At 39.9% G+C, this 25,564-nt stretch overlaps 1 protein-coding gene across 5 annotated transcripts; it reads left to right on the top strand.

Annotated features, from left to right (window-relative positions):
• Nucleotides 1-240: 240 nt before the first annotated feature.
• On the top strand, nucleotides 241-25,308 carry ulk1b (unc-51 like autophagy activating kinase 1). Of its 5 annotated transcripts, none has more exons than XM_040157108.1 (27): nucleotides 241-908; nucleotides 1,981-2,073; nucleotides 2,593-2,634; nucleotides 5,689-5,721; nucleotides 7,218-7,254; nucleotides 8,952-9,125; nucleotides 10,997-11,070; nucleotides 11,562-11,663; nucleotides 12,375-12,433; nucleotides 13,222-13,304; nucleotides 13,705-13,755; nucleotides 14,263-14,354; nucleotides 14,567-14,726; nucleotides 15,061-15,115; nucleotides 15,315-15,401; nucleotides 15,829-15,972; nucleotides 16,108-16,256; nucleotides 16,990-17,249; nucleotides 17,387-17,589; nucleotides 18,153-18,274; nucleotides 18,389-18,514; nucleotides 19,069-19,253; nucleotides 19,665-19,849; nucleotides 20,532-20,650; nucleotides 20,811-20,968; nucleotides 21,428-21,563; nucleotides 21,825-25,308. In XM_040157108.1, the coding sequence occupies exons 1-27, from the start codon at nucleotides 819-821 to the stop codon at nucleotides 21,878-21,880; spliced, it is 3,075 nt and encodes a 1,024-aa protein (XP_040013042.1). In that variant the 5' UTR covers nucleotides 241-818; the 3' UTR covers nucleotides 21,881-25,308. The 5 variants fall into 5 exon arrangements, with proteins under 5 accessions (XP_040013042.1, XP_040013043.1, XP_040013041.1 ...); XM_040157109.1 differs by having other exon boundaries at nucleotides 14,564-14,726; nucleotides 15,064-15,115; XM_040157107.1 differs by having other exon boundaries at nucleotides 14,564-14,726.
• Nucleotides 25,309-25,564: the final 256 nt, after the last annotated feature.

The following is a 25,564-nucleotide window of genomic DNA, read 5'->3' as shown; positions in this document are numbered from 1 at the left end:
ACACATTCAGGCGCACGTCTATTTGCTTGTTGTATTGTTCCACGTTATTGATTTTAACGTAAAAATAAAATGGTTTTTATGGTTAAAATAAAATGGTTGTTTTGTCTTTTCTCATTTTCACGTTTAAACTAGTTTAATTCGGCCAAGACAGACGTCGGACACGTCCATTTTTATGACGGGGGACCGCTGAGGACACCGCTGACGTCAAATCTACGGCTGTAATTGCCCCGCGCATGCGCCGTGTTGCAGAGGCTAGACTCCCCGTCTGCCTTGCTGGGACCATCGGTGCTGTGACTTTTTGGCGAGTCAGCCGCTGACCGCGAGCCATCACGGGGAATATTCGCAGTCTTTGCTGCTTATGAGACTTTTGTAAAAACTTATTTTGAGCTCACGACCAGCGGTTGTTTCGCCGGTGCGGACGCTCCAGACGACAGAAGCGAGGACCTCTTGTATATAAACAAAACGCAGCTAGCGGCTTTTAAGGTGGCACGTAAAAAGACAGCGCGACAACAAGGCTCGTCCGATCCCCGTTTGTTAAGTTAGCTAACTTCTCGTAGGCCGCGCTTTCAGAGATGGAAACGACCGTACAGCTTTGTTAGGAGTCAAGCTCCAAAACTTTTGCTTGCGAACATGAGAGGAGAGGACTGTTTGTTGTCAGGAAGGCAGCCCATGGCAAGTGAAAGAGGGGGTGGACATCCCTGCTGCTGCTGCTGCTGCCCCTACTTCACAGAGAAGAAAGGAGCACTTGCTACCACGAAGGGTCACCTGAGGCCTCCTGGTCACTTGTCCTGGTCTTAGTACTATAAAATCAGACAAATATGGAGACGGTGGGGAAATTTGAGTTCAGTCGGAAGGACTTGATAGGACATGGCGCATTTGCTGTCGTCTTCAAAGGCAGGCATCGAGAGGTCAGTACAATCCCTATCCACTATTGATGTTACCTCTAATGTACAATATATGCTACTGCAAACACAGACGAAATGAAAGGTCGCTTGAATAGTTTGGATGTATTATTAGGTGTGAATCGCCTTTTATTAGTCATCTGGTGTATTTGTTTTCGTTGTACGACCTTAAGAGGCCTGGTGGAACATGCAGGCTGTTCCTTAAAACAACAGGCAGTTAAAGGATAAAATGCTGAAATACTTTTTAAATACTTGCGATATCTTTTCTTAATGGCCGATCGTTGCTTTGTCAGGGTCTCCACTGTTCAGCGGGCTGATATAAACCGATATCGCACGTCCATAACCGTGGCAATTTGAAACCTAGTCCAGCAGAGAGGTATTGTTACCATTGGCAAGCTCTATACTGAGGCCATTAAATAACATGTTGAAACATGCCCCATACTTGAAATGAAGCTGTATAAATTTTAACTGCATCATAGTAATTTGATTACACACTGGTAATATCATGTATCACATCTCCCGAGGCAAATAAGAGACCAAGGGGAAATGTAGGCCTGTAGCATCTTTGTCGCTCCATTAGTAAATTGGCATCCAGATATATTTTATCCAAGATAGAGGATAAAGGCATCTCCCAACACATATTGCAATACTTACATAATACAATGCATTCAACTATGCCTTAAGGTGACAAAATGCACTGACAAAGACATTGCATTGGGTTACAGGAAATGTATAGTTCAAGTAAGCCTTACAGTAACTACTCCTCTGGCTGATTACAGTCTCAGCAGGTGATGGGTAATCAGCACCAAATTCCATTCGGAAACCGCATGAAGGAGAGAAGCATAAGATGAACAGTCAACATTAGTCAACAAACGTGCTTTCGTCTGACACTTTATATATATATAGTATAATACATGTGGTAGAATCCATAATTTTGACAAATAAACTATGCAGAGACATGTTGAAAGAAATGCTGTACATGCTGACACATACGGGCATTTCTGCTAGTACAAGGACAGAAGATGATCATTTAGCATCATCCAGCAAAAATGATTTTGGATGTAATGTGTCCATCTAGAAACATGACTGGGAGGTGGCAGTAAAATGCATAAACAAGAAGAACCTGGCCAAATCCCAGACACTGTTGGGGAAAGAGATCAAAATACTCAAGGTAAGTTAGAACCTCTCAGAAGTTACTCTTTTCCAATAGTTCCCTGGTTTCCAGTTATTAGGTTATTATATATATTTAAAACATTGTTAGAAGGAAAACATAACACACAACTGAGAATGGTATCCAGGGCAAAAAAAACAATACTTTGTGTCCACGGCACCAGTGGTAAACTTCAGAACGACTGATTTTTCTCAGATGTGTCACCTTGATATTTCAAAGTGTTAATTAGATCAGTTGGCTGGTGTTGTATTACCATATTTTGTTGTATTGAATTTTTCAGTATCTAGCGCTGGAGAGGTGCCAGATGTTAAAGTGAAATACGAGCAGGGATTATCTCAACATGATTATCTCCTTGAACATGGAGATGTCATTGTAAAATTAAATGTTCTTAAGTTTCCCAGGGGCTACAGGGGGGCCTAAATGACTGCACAAGTCAAGCTGGACATCTCTTTAAAGTCAAACATGTAAGAAATGAAGGATATACAAAGCAAACAATAATTTTGTTTGTCATTTTTGCAGGAACTGAAACATGAAAACATTGTTGCGTTACTGGACTTTCAGGTATGTAGTACTCCACTCACATATAGCCTCTAGGTAATATCAGGAACACGCTGATTGTAGAGTGTCAAGGCTTCTGTTAACATACATAATTATTACACCTTTTATTGTCCTAGTTTCCCCATCAGTCTGTACTCACAAAGTGGAGCAGATGGGTTGCTGGATTTGCCTGTTCCACATGACCCACTTCTGCCTCATGCAGCTTGAACAGTTTTGTTGTCCCTACTTGTTAAATGAGGCTTTTCTATGTTTGTTTGTTCTAAAAAACTGTTTCCGCTCATCCTGTTCAAGCAAATTTTTCTCTGCTCTTCCATGTACAGCAAATCCTTGTAAAGTTTCAGTAAACACGTCTGCCTTTGTGTCCTGTTGCACTCAGTCATCATTTCCAATGTTTACATCCTACAGTCACATGGCCTGTTCTTACCGCTGTCCTTGATTAGGGCTTTCTGGGAAGTGTAGTGTCTTCGTGCTTTACTGGCCTCAAGTATTTCTGCTCAAGTGTTCACCCCCCTTTTCTTGACGCAGGTCAGGTGCCTAGGGTGCAGACTAGGTGCTGGGCTCTTGTACAGCCTATGCATGGTTAAATGTTGAGAATTAAAATACTAGTATTAACCTCTTAGCTAAATGCCACACTATAAAGGTGGTGCATTGCAAGGTGGTGAGTAATAATAATATGTTAATTAAATATTTATATAGCACTTTTCCAAACACAGTGCCTTACAACATAAGCAATAAAAACAGGGCAAAAATACAAACACAGAAGAATCCATAACAGAATAAGAATCCACAGTCTCAGCGATGTTCTTGCCTGTAGCCTAGTACCCAGTTTGAAGCTCAGTGTGGCAGCTGCTACCAGATAGTTTAGACAGCACAACCTCCACACAAATACATATCTTAACTCACCACATGCTTCTCTTGTCTTTATGGTCCGTGACTCACACATTGCCATTTGGTCAAAAACATCTAATGCCCAGATTATGCCAACTGTCATATCTGACAAAACCACAGCATGACAGTAGTTCAGTACTAGATGGGGGATGTTCTGCTGTTGGAGAAACTTGTTAGGAACAAATGTCTTTGATTAAGCTTTAGAACATTTTTATAATATGTTGCAAAAAGTGTTACAGGAATGCAGACACACACAGTCCCACAGCATTACTGTTTCTTATCATGCTTTAACTAAAATATTTCTGGTCTCACTATGGTCTTAGTTTTGATGCATTGCTGGATTGAACTTTTTTTTTATCCCATATGAAGTCTCATATTTGAAAACTGCATATAAAATTTGGTTGAGAGCACGTATTATAAATTTCATTACCAGACCTAGAGGTTTGTTTTATTGATTCGAGGTTGACCTTTCATCATCTGCCCTTATCTCTAGTGTCAGAAAGCTTAGTCATGCAAAGAAACAAAGAAGCAGGAAAGTCATGACCAATGACACGTACATTCAGCTGCTCAAACACAGCAGTTTTTGTTGTATTGGTGGCAGATAGAAATGTAACTGCTTTGCCCAAGAGCTCTTCAACAATATCTTTAAGAAAAGTATTTGCAACCAGTTATCATGTCTTTGCCCATGCAGAACCTCAAAATACTCCACTCCCTTATCTCTATACCTGCTCACAGTGGCACCTCTTTTTGGGCATCGAGGATAGTCTGAGCAGGGCTCTAAGATTACAGGTTTATTGTCACACAATGGTAGAGACGGCAGATGTTCTGAGCAGGGTATCCTACCATCCAGCTATCTAATTAATCAGGAGGAAACTGAAACCAAACCAAACACTGAACACCAGGGAAAAGCTTTTAATTTGCTTTTCACATTTTATCTAATTGTCTTATATAAAGGTACTTCAAATTACTTTGAGAGTTGACTAATTGTATTGTTCTACGTTGTTTTAGAGTTACAGGCAGACACTAATGTGACAGTCGCAGCAGCAGTAGATTTTAGCAACACAACAAGTTCCTGCTTCCGAACGGGTATTGAGTGAGAGCAAATAGCAGGTAGATCGACTGAGCAGAAGTGGTAACGTAACATAATTAGAAACACAGGGTGCAGTCCTCAATGAGGACACTCCACCTTTTGAACCAGGAAATAGTTGCCACCACAAAAATGAACAGGTGTTCACTCTCTAACTGTTCTGCATGGGGTCATTTGAACTGAATTTGAATGAAACTAACTGTCTGGCTGGCTGGTTGGTTGCTGTCCATGTTCAATAAAACAAGAGACAACAAAATTAGGATGGCCTGACTCAGCTGACCTACAGAAACCGTCTGGTCTTTGACTGGTGGATTCAACAAGATACTGAGATGAGGTCAGAGTGAGAGATCACGGCCACCTGTTGCCATGTGATAAGAGGGCTGCACTTTGTTTTTTTCTCCACAACTTGTGCCTCAGACACACATCCTCTCTCTCTTGTCTGAGAGAGAAGACAGTAAAAGAAAGTAAATAACAGATGTTAAATGAGCTGCTGATCCCCAAACGTGCAATATAAAAATTATCCAAATTGTGTAGTACTGTAAATTAATAGACTTTTATTGTTTGTTGGCGTTGTTGTGGGAGCTTATGAGTTAACATTTTAGACAGTTGAGTACTTCTCACTGTCTCTCACTTGCTCTCTCACTGATTTACCCATTGTTTTGATAATGCTTTTGACAACTCAGCCAACTGCTCTAATTCCCTAATTGATTTTGGCACAGTATTAATGTAGAACTGTGGATTGTTGTCACATTTTCCACTAATGGCACGTATGCATTTACTTTTTAATTTTCTCTTATGCAAGTATGAATGCAAACTTAAGCAAGCTCCACAACAAAGGATAGGCCACATTTCTTTTTTTTTAAAACCCCCAGTGGTTCAGGAGTCTTCGATAGATTTTGTTTTACAGAATTAATATTTTGAATCAGACTATTACTGACCAAAGCTTTGATAGCTTTCTCTGTTACGAATCACCAGCTTAGCTTGCTTGGACATGATCGATGAGCACAGGTGCCACCTGTTCTTTCCTTTTGTCTGTCACTGACGTGTTTGTTTATGTCCTCTCTTATCTCCTCTCTCTTTAGGAAACTGCCAGCTCAGTGTACCTGGTAATGGAGGTAAGCTTGCTGTGATGTTTCGGCTTTGTTTGCTCAGCGCTGTATTGTCTCAGCTTTTGCAGGCAGCTCTGACAGGGCCCGGGCTATAATTAGCTGTGTCCTCAGGCATCAAGGGGGGGTATATGGCGATCAAGCAGAATCCAAATGCTGCTAGTTTTTTGCTTTTGCTGTGGCTTGATACTGTTTTCAGAGAGAAAATAATATTGGGAATCTGATAACTACTTTGGCCTTTGGACTAAAACACTTTTTGGTGTGTAAACAACACAGAACTTAGATTTAAAAGTAACATTTAAGATGAGTGACAGTATGGTTTGTTTCTTTTCTCAACAAAGTTTTACTCTAGCCAGTTTAAGTGCCTAAAATCATGCTTACATATTGGTCATTCCTGAAAGGCATGATGGGAATTGTTTGTCATGCCAGCTCTTCTTGATCTGACAACACAATTTTCTCTTTCAGTATTTTCAAATCATGCACCATGAAATTTTTTAAAGGATATTCCCATCCTGGTTAGTTTGTTAATGTGTGCGGTAAAGATACCTGCAATATTGTGTTAACATATTTGCCAACTAGGCAGAATAGCTTGCTCAGACACTAACATAAAAGTTAGCCTGCAAAAATTGATATTGTTGTTAGCAAGCAGACATGGAGGTTTCTAGCTAGGCAACATATAGCAATGGCCAGAGGCATCAGATCTCAAAATGCAGTGTTCATGTTGACAATGAATACCAACAACTGCAGGAAAATGTGAAACCCGTTGGACTGTCTCTGTAAGCAGAGAAATCATCCATTTTTTATTTGCATCCTCTTTAGCTTCTAGTGGGTGGTAGTCTTCTTAGGGTCCACATAAAGTAATAAAAGTAAAATAAACAGTACTTAAACATCACACGATGTCAGTGAAACTGTGACATTTAATTGGTATATATCAGTTTGAAGGATATTTGCCTCTGTAAATGCATGTAACATTCACGGTTTATACAATTCCCACAGTAATGATGAAAATGTGTTCAAGTTGTTTAGTATTGTTCAAAAGGGAGTTTCAAATTACTCTTAACTCTTAACTCTTAACTTAACGCAGATGTAAATAAAGCTTGAAAGAAACAGCAGATGCATTTCTCTAACTCATCCCATTTATTATTATCTTCATTGTTTCGTGGTTATCTCTGTGTCTGTGAAAACGAAATGACTTGTGAGGCAGCATTTCAGAGCCACATCTGTCAGTAGACACCCTGTCCCCTTCGTTGCCCCTGCGTTCATTCATATTAATGCTGGGAATGTGAGCGAGGTTATAAATCTGTAAACACATCACTCTCTTCAGTAAATCACTCCTCTGATCTCTCTTGCTTTCTGGTCCCTTCAGAGACTGGGTGATGTCAAACACTTATTCACCATGGTTACACATCAGCTCTTGTTGTTACCTGTGTCTCCTAATGTTATTCCTTTTCATCTCCCTATTTCTCTGTTTCTTTTGCTCTCTCTTTTCTCTTTTCTAATCTCAGTACTGCAATGGGGGTGACCTTGCTGACTACTTACACTGTAAGTGCAACAATTCATCTACTAAAAGCTCCAGGGGCTTCTCAGTAGAAAAGTCAGTGGAATTGATGGAGAAATGTAATCTTTATTGCTTGATGACAAGGGTGTGAGAGTCCATTCTCTATAAAAATAATGCATGAATTCCTCTCTCTGTTGTCTAAAAACCAAGATTAATTACATGTTTTCATGCAAACCAGGTGAACGTGAGACTTTTGAAATACTGTTCTTTCAAGTATGAGTGTTTGTTTAGGAAGGGAACCATTTAGGCTACAAGATCCAAATTTGGCATGGCAGTACTGTTTATTATGATTTTTAGACCAGAGAAGAGTCAGTCTCAATAAGGTGACAGTTCTCACTATGTGCACTTTGCTATTGGCTTTCAAAGTCAGAAATGCAACATAGTATCTAACATCTCTACGCTGAGGTTCTTGTACTTTAAAAGGCAAGTTTGAGAGCAATTTACAATGAATTCCCGATGTCCAGCAATATAATACCTCTAATTAGATACTTAAAATGCTAAAAACAACTAGTAACGACATCTAAGTCACAAAAGCAACGCGCAAAAATGTTATCAAATCTTATTGAGTCCTAGAATAATGATCTTTGGTAGGGAACAGCTAGTTAAAACATCAAGTAGTAGAAAAGGAAGAATCGTTTTTCAGTTCTCTTCCACGGCCACGAAGATTTAAAGAGTATACACAGTAAAGTGTACGTCCCAAGGCAGCCATTGAGGTCACAGCTCTGATTTTTTTTAGGCTTTCTGTGCCCTGAAGACAGAAACAGATTTGGTGTTTCAGTAACAGCTTCAGGAACTTTGGAGTACCTGAGGCTTAAAATAGACTTTGGAACCCAGTGTAATAAAACCACAGAGAACACAGTGGACACCACCTCCTTCAAATTTGCTTTTGAGTCAACACTAAGTTAACAAACTGGGAAAATCATATAATCCACAACTTTGCCCAGGTTTGCCACTATCTCCTAAATTACAGGGCTCTGAATAGCCAGTACACTCCACTAGTCTGACGTGGGCCTTTGTGTGTCTGTGTGGACAGGGTGGGAAATGAGACATTAGTCACTAGCCGTTCGCTGACAAATTATGGCTAAATTTGTCTGCCAGGTACCCAGACTCTAAATAGAAGTCCTGTTCCAATAATAGTCATTGCTGTCCTAGTTTAAAAAAAAAAAAAAGTTTCACAAGTGGTTTTGGATTCACTACTACTGTCGTCAATGAACTTGAGTTTTTCCTGGCTTACGTCAACCCTGGACATGGCTTTAAAAATCTGTTGGAAGGGAGGTGGTGTCAGAGAGAAATTCAAGACAAGGGAGGGGCTCTCACATAGAACCATACTGCACCACTGTGAGATGAGGCAGACGATTGGAGGGAAAAAGAGACAAGAAGCAGGAGGTGACAGTGGCGTGATGTCAGAGGACACAGATATTTTAGAGGTAAAATGAGGTGGTCCGCTTTGTGAAACATGAGCAGGCTTCAAGATTTGTTAGGAAAACTAGTGTGATTTGCATGGATTTGAGAATCTAAGAAAAAGGGTCATTCAGTCCATGTCTGCTGTTCCTCCAACTTGTGTCCTACCTAATTTCACATGCATTGTAGTGTATGAGAACCTCACTGTATACCTAGTATACCAAAGTTGTTTTTATTTGTGTTATTTGCGTAAATTTCTTTACCTCTTGTTTTTCTGCAGCCAAAGGCACACTGAGTGAGGATACTATTCGGGTTTTCCTGCAGCAGATTGCAGGGGCCATGAGGGTCCTACAGACCAAAGGCATAATCCACAGGGACCTCAAACCCCAGAACATTCTGCTGTCCTACCCACCAGGACGCAAGTCGCACTCCAACAACACCTGCATCAAGATAGGTAGGTTTGATGGTGTGAGAAGGTGCAAGCCTGTACACGTGTGTGACAGCATGTGAACGTTTGTAAACCTGGTATATGTAGATGTGCATCGCATGTGTAATACCAGTTTTCTGATGTTATCTTTTAACAAAATGGGGTTGTCACAAAGTGCTACTGCGTGAAAAGGATTGGCAACAATTGTATTCTGTAATGACTTTGTAGGAGGTAATGCATATGGTTGAACAACATCAGTAAAAGCAAAACTACTTCGATGAAAATAAATATTCAATGATCTTTTTGAGTTAGCCAACAAGAGACATATACCATAAATAAACAGGTAAACAAATGCAGTTATTTTAACTCCTAGAGGTTTTTTAACATTAAACAGATTTTAAAACCTAGCCCTGCTCGCTCTAAACCTGTAGTGTCAGCTGATTAATATGGGTGAAATGTATATATTCAGAAATAAAAAGAGCAAAAAGATTTTAACATTTCAGATATGAGACCACAGCTTGTGGGTGTATATTAGGATTTAATAGGAAAGCATTACAAGAGCAAAAACTAATTGAATCTCATGAAGCTCCATATAGAAATCCCTACAGCATAATATAGCTCTTTACAGACGTTTTATTGCAACAGGACCTAATAATGATTTCCCCAATGTAACTGATTCCACTAAGATTGTAAGACTCAACTTGTTAGAGGAAATTAATTAGATTATATAAAGAATTTTTCCAATTTTCCTCAGCAGTGTTTGTAGTCTTCCCCTGATAAAGCACAACATTGAGAAAAATACCAAGAAAGGGAAAACATTCACAGATACAGGATGTATGTGTCTCATCAATTTTGAGTTGGACTGATTTGACCCAAAAAATATGGTGTCGGTGTAACAACAATGAATCACCATAATGAAAAGTGTCATGACCAAGCACAGGGAGCGAGTGTGTGTTGTTCAGCTGTTTGGAAACTCGGCTAATCCTTAAGCCTATTAATTCTTTTTCCTCTGGAGAGAATCGGTTACCCAGTGGGAGTGAAGTCTGCGGCTTGTGTCAGTCCCAGTCACAGCAGAATTTTGTAATCCTCCTGACTCTGGGAAAACCAGCTCAGTCACACACACACACTGTTCACACACACATACACACATTGTATCTACATAGATGCAGGTACAGACACACAAACTAATGCACATCAATGGTGATGCAGGAATTACTGAAAATGATTTGTTGACTTGTTTAATAGGCAGTGTACTGGTGCTTAAGGACATTAGGTAACCTTTAGAGTTTGCCTTTGAATTTAATATAATGAGTAATATAATTGGTTTTATTCAGCCAAATATTTTGTCTGAGCAATACATTTTCTGATTGTGCTTATAATTCCCATTTAAAAAAAAACTGAGCTACAAATCCATTGTTTTGATTACTTTTTTTCTTATAACTGATGAGGTTCTACTGCTGAGAAAAGTTGTCCAGAAGTACTTGTGGGCTGGCTAGTATGTTACTAAGTCATAACACCCAAGTGGGTGAGCTCAAGTGTGATAATGCTGCATTATCATTATACCAGTAATCACAGTAAAGATCTCCATCTCAGCCATTACTGCTAGAGTATTATTGTGAATGGTTTTCATTGGTTTCCATTTAGCTTGGAACCTTTAGCAGAAAGGAATTACTTTTTTTGGAGCACTATTGATTTTTTTTCTTTTATTATTTGCAGCCATCTGCAGTTTTTCTTTGGAAAGTTATTTTCTATTTGTCTCGAATTTAATCGGTTTGGAATTGTCCTCAGGATCTGCACATTGTCTGTATGAAGGTAAAGCTGCATTCACTTTCTTTTACCTTTTTATCGTTCTTTATCCCCCACTTCCTTCCACCCCCCCTCACTTTCTCTCTCTTCAGCGGACTTTGGCTTTGCCAGGTACCTTCAGAACAACATGATGGCGGCAACACTCTGTGGGTCCCCTATGTACATGGTAAGCACATTTTGTAGGTCTTTTATATACTGTTATTGTTAGGGAAAATAATTGTCAGCATACTAAGTGTTGCAGCTGGTTGATAAACCCAAGCAAATTCAGATTTAATGACTTCTGTGTACTCACTCATACCAAAGCTTAACATGGTCCATTATGGACAGGGGAGGTTTCTTAATTTCTAGTTTAAAAATGAATGTGTTATTTAATTTCTGAGAAGGAGTTGTTTAGAAAACACTTTTTTTTTTGATCATCAGCATTAGTCCACCCCTGCTTGATGATGGTTCAACAGCTTCTGTCATTATTCCTCATGTGAAACAGCAGAGCTCTAGTTCTTTACATTTTAGAATGGTGGTTGAACCCAATCTCTGAAACAATACAGCACAATACAGCAATACAGCTCCTACAGCAGTAATATGAGAACATTTAAGTTCATTGAGGAGTTGCAAAGAAGTATCACTCTGAAAATGATCCCTGTCTTTTTTCCTCGCCAGGCTCCTGAGGTCATTATGTCGCAAAACTATGATGCCAAGGCTGACCTTTGGAGTATAGGAACCATAGTGTTTCAGTGCCTGACTGGAAAGGCTCCTTTTCAGGTAAACACATTGCTTTCATCATTTGTATGCTGGTTTTTTTCTCTAGACGTCATTGCAGATTATGCAGGTTTTTCAAAATATGACACTGTCAAGCAGGGATGCACCAGTATCATAAACTTCACAGTAAGATCAACATTAGTATCAACATTTGTTCTTAATAGGTATTAGTTGTTATCATTGGCTTTAAAGAAGTCAGTTATAAGCTACATGTAAGTAATGTGTGCAATAATTTAAAAATAATAACAAAATGAAGTGCATTAACACAAGACCTTCCTAAATGTTCCTCTAACATGTTGTCATCCTTGTCGAGAAACGGCAGCTCAGCCCGTTGGTTGAAAGTAATCAAACAGGCTGTCTCCTCTGTCCAGATCATGTGAGAGATGAACAGGAACCTGAAAACCAGGCAGTTTTTGTCCCAGCTGACTGACTGAAAAAGATGAAAAAGGGAACAAATAACTTCTTACAGAGCCATCTTATCTAAACCGACCCAGCAGCATTTCTGAAACTTCCTGAGTAGCTTCATTCTTTGCTTCACTGACAGGCATTTTAAAACATGTTTACTGGCATCTGTGTGATGGCAACATACTGTACCATAGAATATATGCAACTATAGTATGAAATGATGCTATTGCTATGTGTGTACATGCACACACCTACATTGCAGACAATTACAAGGTTTCAGCTATCTCTCTTACTTTTTGTCATATTTAGGCTAGCAGTCCCCAGGACCTCCGGCTCTTCTATGAAAAAAACAAGAATCTAAGCCCCAAGTAAGGAGTTACAGTGAGATGACAGCATGTATTTTTTATGTGATCGAATGTGACAAATGTTATGGTAAGAGACTGAAATACAGCGAAGTTCATAATTTCTCTCTATAGTTGTTTTATAGATTTTGCTTATAAGAAATGAAAATTAGTAACTTTGCTGTGATACATCTTCAGAGTAGAATAATCAATGAAAAGTGAAGATCTGGCCAAACGTCTTCAGAAAAAGACACAATTGTCTGTGAGAATGTGTTTGTGTCACTACAGGACTATGAAAATCTGATATTTAGATCAGTCACCAATAGGGCAGTTTGTAAATCTCCCCTCTAGAGAGATGCTACCAACCATAGCCATGCCAGCTGGGCTGTTTTAACAGCCGAACAGTTAGAAAACAACATTATCAGAGATGACAAGCCCCAAATAATCCAGGAACAAGCCACTCTTTTACAGCGCAATGTCTGTAAAAGTTTTTACGTTTCCATTAATCACAGCTACCAAATGAAAGCCTGTCTGAGAGTCTTGTTTTCAGAAATGTTGACAGCCACACTAATGGGGAGAGAGATAGTATATTTAAAAATCATTATGACTGTCATTAATTAAGTTTCTGTAGGTAAAAACAGATGACCTCGGAAATGGTTCTGGTAAAAACGAGGAGTAAATTAAGTGCAGCTAAAAGTGTAGCTTTATCTGTAGTAACAGGTCTCTATTGTGTTATGTGACCTTCAGAAATTCCCTCGAGATGGTTTTTTTTCTGCACAGCAGCAAACATTGATTGTGTTATTATTTGTTTGCAGCATCCCAAGAGAGACTTCAAGTCATTTGAGGCACCTGCTGCTGGGTCTGCTGCAGCGCAGCCACAAGGACCGCATGGACTTTGGTTAGTGAACATTACATTAAGATGTTGTTACAGTAAAATCATATATATATAATATATAATATATGGTGTTGATACAGGTTTACACTGATAACTTTTATAGTGGATTCTGCCATAAATGCTCTGATATAGTATTTGTACATAGTTATCTAGTTACATTACCATGGCAACAGATGTGAAAAATATTCCTTTGAATGTGGTATTTCCATTGAATAATGAAGTGTTAGATTATGAAATAACCTCCATGAAGAAAAAGACTTTGCATGTGTGTGTTTATGTACTGCAACAGCACAAAAGTTCACTGTATTTGTATCTTGTGCTGTTGCATACATTCTGCATGTGGGAAATGACACTCCTTTCCACTACCTACCACTGTTTACATTTCTTCTTTTGTCGTTGGTAGATGAGTTTTTTTGTCATCCTTTCCTGGAGGCTAGCTCATCAATGAAAAAGAGTAAGTAAGGATAAGTAATACACTTCCCAACAGAACTTGTTTGGATAATTGTCACTACTACATGAGTTCAGGACTTTCTATATAGTACACTTTTTGAGCACTTCTTGATGCATGAATCTATATTGTCTTGCACACTCATCTGGAGTGGACACCATAAGTACGTAATACTTAAGTAAATAAACAGTAAGTACAAAACTTCAAAGTTCTTCCAAAACACAATGCAACCCTCAAAATAGTGCAAGATTTATTTAATGTCAAGATTGAATTTTTCATCCAAATGATACACTTATTCCATTTCAGGACTGGATGTAGTTGTGAGGAAGACATATAGTGATGAAGCTGATTAAAAGCTAGTATGTTTTTGTTAGCAAAAAAACATGGATTTATGGCATGGTGGGTGCCCTGGACCTACTATGTTTACATTTAGTTTTTCTCACCAAAATGTATTGTGTGTATCCTTGAATTTGCTAAAAAAAGAAAATATTTTGCGTGCATTTTTTGTTACAGCAACTCCTACTGTGACCATGACCTGCTTCCCAAGCTCTGCATCAGCCAGCTCTTGTAGCAGCTCTTCCACCTCTCATCTCGCCTCACCACCGGTCTGTGTTTATTATTTCTGTATTATTTCCCTGTTTCTCTTTGTTTCTTCGTCTGTACCTGTTCAATGAGGCTGTGTTTTTATGTGAGCTCAAGGAAGCCAACCAAGTCAATACCTGTTTGGCCTTCCCTCAATGTTTCCCCTTTTATTCTTTCTTTTGTGCTTCCTTTCTTTGTTTATCTGCTACTTTCTGTCTTTGTGTCCCTGCAGCAGTCTCTCGGTGAGGTTCAGCATTTGCGTGCCAAAGCTCTGGCCTCCCCAACCCAAGAAGCCACTGGTTTTCTCCTCAAGGACTCGTCTGGAGGGGGCAGCAGCAGCAAGAACTCCTCCTGTGACACAGATGACTTTGTCATGGTCCCTGCTCACTTTACCAGTAAGAAAACTTTTTTTTTTTTTTTTTTTTTTGTTTCCACAGGATCCCTACCTAAATGTAAAATACAGCTTTGGATAGTCCTAGCTTTGGCTCCAGCTCTGTAGAATGACTGTTGAAGTATTTGGAGTTATCTTTCATCTTTTGGCTTTTATGTGACATTTACATTTCATAAGCTTGAGTTCTTGAGTTCTATCTAGACATCCACTCTCTGTTATTCATCTCAGACTTTGTTCTAAATGTTTCTTATTAATATAACAGAATGTACAATACCTGGGTAATTCCCTTTTCACTCTTCTTTGATTTTGCTGTTGTTTTGATTTTTCTGCTTTTCCAGCAGTTGAGCTGACATGTGAGAGTAAAGTGCTGCAGGACAGCCTAATGAACAGTGGGTAAGAAGCAAAGATTGTCCATCACCTGTATAGTGATACTCTGTATACAGTGTTACAGAATACAGCGGATAAAAACACTTGCAGTAACTAAATTTACATAAAAAGTGAGAACGTATTCTGTATTCCTTAGGAAAAAAAATGGCCCCTTAATAAAGTCATGATGATGTGTTTCCTGTTTCTTTTTTCCCACTTTAATTAGCTCTCTTCTGGCTTCTGCTGGTCTGTGTAGCCAAACCAAAACACCACCACACTCACCTTCCTACAGTGGTTCTCCAAGTCCTGTCAGGTAACAGCACAAACCTGAATGTTAGGTTGTGGTCTTTCATGTGGTGCTGTGTAGCTCAGAGGTCAGAATAGATATGGAAATGGTTAATCGTAGAATGGAGTAGATTAAATTCCCTGATATTTAGTAAATTTTTTAATTTCATGAAGTCAAGTCGACTAAAGCAGTGTAACTAAAGGCAAAATATTACATTGAAATATAAATGATCCAAAATGACTTATATAAATGGGCTATGTTTGTGTGAATTGTGTTACTCTTTGTAGTTTTTTGAGTGGAAGTGTATGTTGAGAATAGCCCCAGTGTTCAAGTAAGATTAGATCTCAGTGTTTCATCTGGATAAACATATTATGTATTACATATACTGACAGCTGAAATTTTTGCAGAAACTGTTTCCCTCTGCACACTCTGTTTTTCTCACTGTTGTTGGCAGGCCCACTGAGTTCTTGGGAAGTAACTATGGTGGTAACTATGGAAACCACGGTCACTCATTGCCTATCCCAGTCCCCACTCAGGTCCAGAACTACCAGCGCATGGAGCAGAACCTCCACTCTACCAAACAGGATGGCTCACCACGGTCTGTATCCACAAACACACACGCACACCACAGGGAAAAATACACTTACACAAGTCCCACTCTTGCAAAAATATGAAATTAGTGTTAGCATTTACATGTTTTAAACAGACTGCAATGTTTCATGAACATTATTAGGCTGTCGACGCCGGTGCGTCGTTGCAGCAGTGGAAGCTCATTGGGCTTTGCTCGGACCGGGCCTTCGCCACCCTACGTGCAGGGAGCAGTTACCACCACCCGCAGGCTCTCCCTGGGAGGTGGCAGAACTTTCCAGCTCTCGCCTCAAGGTAGCTCAGAGGCTTGTCTTCACTTTGTAAACCACTTTCAAAGATGCAGATCACAGCTTTGCCCACACGTTTTCTAAATATTTAATTAAAATTGGGACTATTCACTAATTTGGAGCTAACTGGTTAGTTGGCTTTATTGAAGTGGAGCGGTGGGAAAGGTGTAGAATTGAAACAAGTAGTCAACTAATTGATTGGATCAGCAGTTTCCAACTTTTTTGGCTTGTGACCCCTTAAAATGAAAAAGAGTCTGACATGAGTTGTCTGCTCTTCAGCCAGGGAGGGATTTTTCTGTCAGATATTTCATTTGAAGGATTTTAGAGGCCCGAAAAGTTGAAATTATTTAGTATTTTACAAGGAAAAGGAAAAAAAACCCATCAAAATCAGGAAAAAAAACTTAAAATTCTATTCTAAATTGGGCGTCCGGACTAGTCAGTAGTTTTGAAAGTTATTGGTTGAGAAAATTAACCAACCATCCAAATACACAGGCTCTCTACTTCTCACCACCAGCTGCTCTCATCTCCTCAGTACCTCATGCTGGCACCACAGTTCCTTGGCTGTCTGGACATGCATGCTAGCACAGCTGTGGGGGGAATTAGGCAGGACTTGTCTATCTCTGCTTTCTCTTGGTAGATTTGTCTTTGTTTTGTCCTGTCTGACATTGAATTTTGTAATTCCACCTGCTTTCTAAAAGCAGAAAGCTTCTGACCTCCTTCTGTCCCACTTTCCTCTGCAGCTCCTCAGCACACTGATCCCCGGCCGACTTCTCAGCAACACCCACAGACGACTGGACTGGGTACACGGCTCCACAGTGCCCCCTGTCTGTTGGAGGGTGTCAGTGGTGGAGGCAGGCAGAAGATCAGGAAGCAGCACTCGGACCCGGTGGTTGCCCCCTCGTCAGGCCTGATGACTGTCCGCCCCTTACATTCCTCCCCGAGACTGAGTGAGCTCATGCAGCGCAGCCCCCTTCCCACCATCTTGGGCTCCCCTTCCAGGGTTAGTGAGCTGTGTGAGAGAGAGAGAAGAATCTGTGTGCGTTTAATTCTCTTGAGACTCACAGCACACGAAACGACTACCGGTCAGTTTAAACTAACCTCTGGCCCCTCTCTGCTCTCTCTCGCCTGTCCCCTCAGACCATCCCTCCGTTTGAATTCCCTAAGCCTCCCAGCTCTCCGAACCTTGTGACCTTCCTTACGCAGCAGGGTCTGGTCATCGGCTCTCCTTGCAGCAGGACTGCCACAGCAGAGCCCCGAGAGCCAGGACAACAAGCACCAACACAGGTTGCCCAGCCTGCGCACTGCATCCACAGACTGAATGACACCAAGAGCTTTGGAAGGTTAGATTTTTTTTATTTCTGTTTTTTTTCTATTTCTCATGCTTACCCTGTTTATACTGTATAACCAGTAGTAATTGTTTATCGACGGATACAGGGTACACAGGTGGGCTTATGCAATTACAAACATTAACGGTTGTAAACAAACTGTTTTTGAGTTGGAAATGTATCATCTTCTTTGTTAAACCATACGTTGCTGGGTTTAAATTTGTGTTTTATTTTTTAATTCCTTGAACATTTATCACATATCATATTCCATTTTGTTAAATGTGAAGCCTTTTTACCATAAATGAATCATAAGACTTTATAGAAGCTGGAGATCTGTAGCATTGTTATTGCCCCTTTCATTCATTCTTTTCATGTATGGAGAGAAAAAATCAAGTCAGGGATATGGAACCTAAGGCTGTTTTAAATATATCTAGCAGAAAAAAAGGAAATAAACACATGAATGAAAGAGGAAGTAGTAAAAAATAGACTCAACAGTTATGTTTGTCTAATTGTTATCACTTTCTTTCTCTTTCCTTCTCTGTCTTTCTGCCTCTTTTTTCCCGGTCTCTTTGTTGCAGGTCTCAGAGTGCCGGTCTTCTGTCTGACATGCTGCTGATGGCTGCGTTTGGACCAGGTGGACCTGTGGGTGAACGAGGCAGCACAGAGAACCTGACCTCTGAAAAAGCCATAGAAATAACTGGTAGGCATGTCTACCATATCTTCAGAAAATCTATAACTATGAGATAATGGTCAATAACACATTAGCTTCAGCCGCTCCACCACCTTTTAATCACCGCTCTTCTCTGTCCTTTAGTGCCCCCCAGTGGTGGGGTAGGCCTCGCACCTGGATCCAGCAGCCCAGCACAGGTGGTTTTCACTGTGGGCTCGCCTCCCAGTGGCAGCACCCCACCTCATACCTCCAGACAGAGGAAATACTCAGGTAGCACATGCACATTCAAATCCCCTCTGAAGCAGGTGGGAATCAGATTCCTTTTGAGCAGCAGCATTAGTATTATGCTCTGCACAGCGTACAACATAAGGCACTGGGAAGCTGCTATTTTCCTTTTTCCATGACATGGAAACTTAATTAAATGTGATAGAGGAAAGCATAAAAGGTAGATTTTCAACTGGCCAAGATTTAAATTAAGCCAAACTGTGGAGAGATTGAATCGCATTTAGTGAGCAATAACCCAAATGACTGCTTTTCCTACACACAATTTTCCAATTGGTAATTTTCTCTTAGATTATTTAGGAAAATAAAAATTCATGTAGCCGCTTGATCATTAATTGGAACGAATCTCTACTTAGGAGCATGAATGCTAGAAACAACAAGCAGCATAGTTGTAGTCCACACACTGTTTGTAGGAGTCTATTTATCAATAGTTGTTAATGTTGATTTTGTTGTTTATTGTAAATCAATGAAAATTCATGGCATTTGATGAAAAAATATTGTCTGTGTCATACTTTGTCCTTCTCTTTTTCTAACTCCCGCAGGCTCATTCACTTCAGTCAGCCCTGCAAGCTCCTTCACCAGCCGGTACCCCCAGACAGGCACCTATCTGGATGGCTTTGAGGCTCCTTCTAGTCCTCGTTACAGTTTCGCCGATCCTATCACAGCCAACATGGGAGGTGCTGTAACCTTCGAGGCTCCTGAGCTGCCCGAGGAGACACTGATGGAGGTGAGAGGCTGGTTTCCCGCACAGCTCTGGAAAGTAGTGACGAAGGAGTCATCACTTTGATTGTGTATATTCTATGTGTACATCAGTAAGAGGTTCATCCCCTTGAAATGAAGATTATTTAGCATTCCTTTAGTGAGTGTGAACTTGGAGAAAATAGAAAACGAGAACATAGTGTAGTTGAAGTGTCTTTAGCTAAGTCATTGTGGCAAAATAGCCTAAGGTGTAATCCAAATACGGAACAATGAAATGCACCAAATGACCTGGCTCCTGTTAAAGCTTTTGTTCTTCCCACCAATGTAGACTGAATGCAAAATCAAATTGTGGTGTCCTCTGATTCAAATTCCACCATGAAACCTTCTCCCTCTCCTTCTTTCTCGGTCTGTCTTTCTTCCCGCCTCTGTCGGAGTGCAGCAGGAGCATACAGACACTGTGCAAAGCCTGCGTTTCACATTGGATTTTGCCCGTTGTCTGATGGAGGTGGCTGGAGCCCGTGGTGCTGCGGTGGTGGAGGATCAGGGCGACATTTCTCATCCCTCTCTCCTTCAGCAGCAGAGCCTGGTAGCAGATCAGATAAGCTCACTGAGCCGAGAGTGGAGGTAAGGCCATATCAAGTATGACTGTGAGTCTTCGTTGATGGCAATGATACTGTTTATCCACTTTGGATAGAAAATCATTTCAAGTTGGATCTCCAGTCTTTGCACCATGTAAAACAGCTTTGGGGACAAAACTGTTTTGTATTTGGGCAAATCAGCAAAAAGACCTGTCAGGTGATATTTTCAGCAAGCAGTAAGCAGATTTGTAGAGTCTACTAAGGAGTATTGATTGAAGTATGTCAAAGTTTATTTTGCTTCAAGGTGTGTTTGAATGCAGTTTTGCACTAGAACAAACAAACACACCAACCGAAATGCAATCAATTAAGGCTTTTCTGTACTGAGGAGTGGATTGTAGGGTTAGAATGTAAAAATAGAAAGATAAGGATGAGATTCCTTTTGAATATTAGATCAGTGGTCTCAAATCTGGTCTTCAGGACAGCTGGTCAGAGATTGTGTCTGCACCTTACATTCTAAAACCCAGGAGCCGCTAGCCTGTGTTTTCATTCATGTTTGTTTGGGACTGTTTTTCAAATATATCTATATATATATATATATATATATATATATGTCTTTGATGATTGAACTCCAGCATTGTATTGTTTGTATTTCATGTGACATTTCTCAGTTCGTAATCGAGTAATGCGTGTGTGTGCGTGTGTGTGTGTGTGTATACTTGTGATCTCAGTCATGCAGAACAACTGGTTCTCTACCTTAAGACTTCAGAACTCTTGTCCACTGCCTTACACACAGCCATGGAGCGAGTTAAACAGGGCAAACTCTACCCTTCCGCAACAGTCAAACAAGGTATGACCCATTTCATCTAGTAAGAGAAAGTGGGTGTTGTGACAGTGTTTAAAATTTATATTAAACAAAATTATAAACAAATTTGAATTAAAACAGAGTGCACAGCCCATGTTTTCGCAGCATATTAAATGAAATTTTCAAATGTTCTGTCCATATACAGTGGTGAAGAGGCTGAATGAGCTATACAAATCCAGTGTGGCATCCTGTCGCTCACTCAGCACTCGTCTGGAGCGCTTTTTTTCCAGGAAGCACCGTCTAATGGACCAAATCACCTCCATCACAGCAGAGCGGCTGCTGTTCAGCCACACTGTGCAGATGGTAAGCCTGAGGAAAAATTAGACAGTTTGAATCATTCATATACTGTCTCTGTGGACATCCAGTTAATATTTAGCCCCAGCAGTTGTTACAACTGAAGTGCATGAACAATGAACATATCCCTCCTATCTCTTTTCATTTCTCTTTTTAAACTAAGGCTCCAAGAATTTGCTCTCAAATTATTCCTCTATGATAATAGGAATATTATAAAGCCTCTAAAGTAATTGGATGCTAATTAGCCTGCTTATTTAAATGGCTAAGAGGTAACGTTATATATATGTTTGTATTTGTTAATTCGCTCAGGAAATAGTAACACACAAAGCAAGGAAAATAAAAGTTGTTAAATTACAGTATTACTCACAGAGTTGAGGCCCATTGCATATCCCAGGAGCACTATACTGATATTTTAATCAAGACTAAAATAAAACGGATATTAACTCGAACATCCCGCTGTCATGTCAGGTTCAGGCTGCTGCGCTGGACGAGATGTTCCACCAGGGGGAAGCATCTGTCATGCGCTACCATAAAGCTCTGCTGCTGATGGAGGGCTTGTCTCTGCTGCTCACTGAACAGGATGACATCCTCAGTGTTAGCAAATGTAAGTGTGTCTGTCAACTCATCTCAGACAAAGTGGGGATGTCTCCACTCAGCACCAGTACCTACCATGCAATATTCCTGCAGCTAAAAATCATTTTGTATGATTATATTTTAAAAACAATTTACTATTTTAACTTTCAAAATGTTCCATCAATACAGTGATGTTCAATTTCAGGCTGCCAGGTTGCCAGTTTATCACAGCTAACCTGCATGTCACTGACTTTTTTTCTGGTTTTGTTTCCCTTTCTCTTTGCGTCTGCAGGTAAGGAGTGCATTGAACGGCGCCTCACAGCTTTGCAGTCAGGACTCTGTGTTTGAGAGTCCTACACTGCTTCTTGGAGTGTGGATATGATGTCAGTCATTTGCACTCTGCGCATTACCAACGAACCAAATTTCCACCCACATTACATGGTTTTCAGTTAGAGATGCTTTAGTTTTAGAAAATTACAAGATTTCACTTTTCACTGAACCTCCAGTTTGTGCTGTTTGAATGATATGCCATTCATGCTGGGTTTTGGACAGTGGCAGTGACTTCTACAACACTAAACTTGGACCAATGTTGGACATGAAGAACTTGCATCGTAAAAGAATGTCTGCACTCTTGTCTATGTGAGAGGACTTTGCTCCTGGCACCGAAAAAGTTAGTTTTTGCTAAGCAGAGAGTTCCCCCTCACTAGGTGTAACACATGCAGGAGCAATTATTGCCAAGTAGTCACATACCCACATACAGTACTTACCTAAAAATAAGTGCATAGCATTGTAAGATGGACAAATATACATGCTCCAAATTTGCAATAGGCAAATCTATAGACATGACGTCATCTTTTACCGAGATCAGTAGCTGGAGGGAAAGTACAGTATCTTCTGTACACCTACAGAAGAACATTTGCTGATGAAGACCGGGAATGGCCAAGTATCATTCTCATCAAATGTATGTTTGTCTTATACCCTTTGTTTGCTATGCTGGGTTTATTTTTCTGGTTTTCATCTAATTGTTAGTTGCTTGCTGAAGGGAAGTATAGTATTGATACAGTTGGTGGCCGGAAGCACATTCAAGCACTAGTACAAAACTGCTGCCAAAATGACCTTAAAAAAAATGTAATTTTGTTTTTGTGTTATGTTTGATCTTAGATTCATTGTGTGTAACTATGTTGGTTTTGAGATAAATCCCTTTACTGATTCTATACTTGCTCAATGTCAAAGACCAAGTCCCCTCAATGAAACAATAGTCCCTTCTATACAGCCAACCTTTATTCCACCTCGCTGTTTTGTATAAATGGTACGAACGGGGGAAGGGTGGGGGGGGGGGGGGGTTGTTGTTCCGGCATTAAGCTAGCAGTAGGGGTAGTCACAGAGCCAGATCAATGTCTGTGTGAAAGGGAGAGCCGGGTGGTGGGACAGACACCGACCACGTTGTGTAACACGTCACGTGTCAGGAACACCGACACGCTATCTAAAATCGCAGACTGGGGTGGCATTATGCTGGCTATGTTTGGTTCAGTGTTTATTCCTAACGTTAATATATAAGCTAATGATATAGTAATGATTTTATTTTTTAAATAATGGCAGGTATTAAAGCGACAGATAGACAATAGGTCCAGAAGACACTCATTACCCCACTGCTACATGCAAAATCTAGCTTTTAATTCAAGAGGGGCTGAACTGGTCTGTTAGCATCCCTAATCACAATCACGTTATAGATGCTGAAAAAAACTGGGATATATTCTTCTGGTATACAGAAGCTTAGGTGCTGCTGTTACTAGTCATCTCTTCACAAGATTCCACATCCTGTCTTTTTATGTTTTACCTGTCAATAATGGTGGAGTTTAGCAAGTATAATCAAAGTTGAATGTAGGGCTGACAGGAGAGAGACACCATAAATATTAGCCAAATGTTAGATAACTAACATTTAGACAGATCATGGGGCAAAAGTCTGAAAGTTTTTGCACTGTTGAAGTACTGTATAGAAGGATCTTGGGTGGAACATGCTAAACATGTCCAGTTTTTGTAGATACCTAGACTTGTTTAGAGATTTCTACTTCCATACTTTTAGTGCAGTTTTAGTTTACTATTATAGTTACTGTCAAAAGGTAATGTATCTTAGATGTGTGAATGTTGACAAAGAGATGGTATAAGCTATGAAACCTTAGAAAGATTTCTGTAGGAAAAAAAGGAAAAGAAAAATTGCTTTACACTGGACAAAAAAAAATTCAGAGTAGTCAGCGGGTGCCGATGTGTTGATTTGGAGTGCTATTTGAAAATGTGTATTTTACCTGAAATATTTGTGCATTGTTGATATTGACCTCAGCCATACATCCCAACGGGATCCCCTTAACTCACCTAAGCTGTGGGCCAACAGAAAAGGTCAACTTCTACTTAGGTTGCTTTCAAAGAGAAGTTTATGTGCATGCATGCATGTGTGAAGTGGTGTTATTTGAGGTATTAATGGAAAGTGGGATTTGTTCAGTACAGAACCAGTGACATTGCTCTATAACAAGATGTGAATGATTTGATTTAGACTCCAGCTGACTGCATGGATGTGGTTGACTCTGGGTTGGATCCCACTTTTACATATGAAACAAAATCCACTGAAAATCAAGTTGTCCCATTGTGTAACCCATCGGTAGGCCCAGAACTACTTTCTTTTCCCTGAGTTGCATTTTCCTTTGTCTTTTTAAGTTAATTGAGATTGTGAAAACGTTCATATTTTAGAATATGGCAGTGCTGTGTGGTCAGGGCTGAAGATAGTTTACGCTCAGATCATGAAGCCAGTATGGAGGAAAGGTTTTTCTTAGTGTAGGTTTCTCTAAATATACATGATGTGTATTGGATTTGTGGCCTTTTGTCTTTTGTCAGAGAACACTGTCTGAGGTTTTCTTTGACATTACTCTACCGAGGAGATATAACGTTTGTTTGAGTGTACATTCCTAATATCAGCTCATCCACAGACTCTGTCTCTACACATGCTGTTCTGCTCAGTCAGTGGCAACGTCTCAAGGAGGACACAGGTAGCAGAAAGTGATGACCTCTTAGCTTTTATAAAACTGATGCATGTGTCACTTTTTATTGTTCCCTACAATCATTGCTATCAGCCATCCTAACTGGTTATCTTGGGTAGGAGCCAAAAGCATCATAAAGATCATTTGTGCAGCATTTGAAATAACTAAACAGTACAGTGTTAGAGAACAGCAAGTTGTTATAGAAAGTTCAGAGGCAGTGCCCTATGACAAGCACCTATCCACACAGCTGAAGTGTCCTTGAGCAAGATACTGACTCCCTACCAGCTCTAGGGTTTGCTGTTCAAAGTATCAGGTGAAGTTAAAATGAAATGTAACCATCTTGGAAGATTTAGTTGTTGCTATGTGCACTCCTACAGTAGATCTGTCATTGCTTTGGATTGGATTGCTCTTTTTGTATGTTTGCTAAGAACATACCTGAATGTTCTCATTTTGCATTTTCACTTTACTAATTCTGTATTACCTGTAAATATTGTAAATTAAGTTATTGTTGTTATTGTATATATGACGCTGCAGGCATGGAGAGAACAGAACCATACATACAGCACCTATACATTTCCAAAGAATAGGCCTTCTGCTGATCTTCCATATTGTCTCCTACTGTCACAAAACCATTTAAATGTTGTCATATCTATGACAGACACACTATCTCAGCGTCCCTGTGTGTTATGTAACCTTTACTGTTTGAGAGTTGCAACATGAATAAAGTGGTCATTTGTCTTAAAATGATTTGAGATTCCTCTGCTGTTGTGTCAGCTCATTTATGAAGATTTTTATGTTTTGCTTGACCTGAAGCTTCACACGCTCTTACAGAAATCCTTATATTCTTTAGAACTGTTACAGATGTATTGATCCCATACAAAAGTTGAACTTACTCATAAACCTCACCATCCTCATTTTGGCCTTGGAGTAATTCATATTACTATTTCACAACTACAAGTGCTTTTTTTTTCCCTCAGTAGTCCCCATAGCTATGGGTTATTGT

The sequence above is a fragment of the Xiphias gladius genome, chromosome 20 (genome assembly GCF_016859285.1).
Source record: "Xiphias gladius isolate SHS-SW01 ecotype Sanya breed wild chromosome 20, ASM1685928v1, whole genome shotgun sequence".
Classification (NCBI taxonomy): Eukaryota; Metazoa; Chordata; class Actinopteri; order Istiophoriformes; family Xiphiidae; genus Xiphias; species Xiphias gladius.
The sequence above is the reverse complement of the archived record's forward strand: the minus strand, read 5'-3'. Positions and strand labels throughout refer to the sequence as shown.

Excerpts from the sequence above, each read along its gene's own strand:
- ulk1b (XM_040157107.1), top strand. The coding sequence starts at position 819 with ATGGAGACGGTGGGGAAATTTGAGTTCAGTCGGAAGGACTTGATAGGA. Across the intron at positions 9,126-10,996 it reads CAACACCTGCATCAAGATAG|CGGACTTTGGCTTTGCCAGG; the intron begins GTAGGTTTGATG and ends CTCTCTCTTCAG. Across the intron at positions 17,250-17,386 it reads TCTTGGGCTCCCCTTCCAGG|ACCATCCCTCCGTTTGAATT; the intron begins GTTAGTGAGCTG and ends CTGTCCCCTCAG.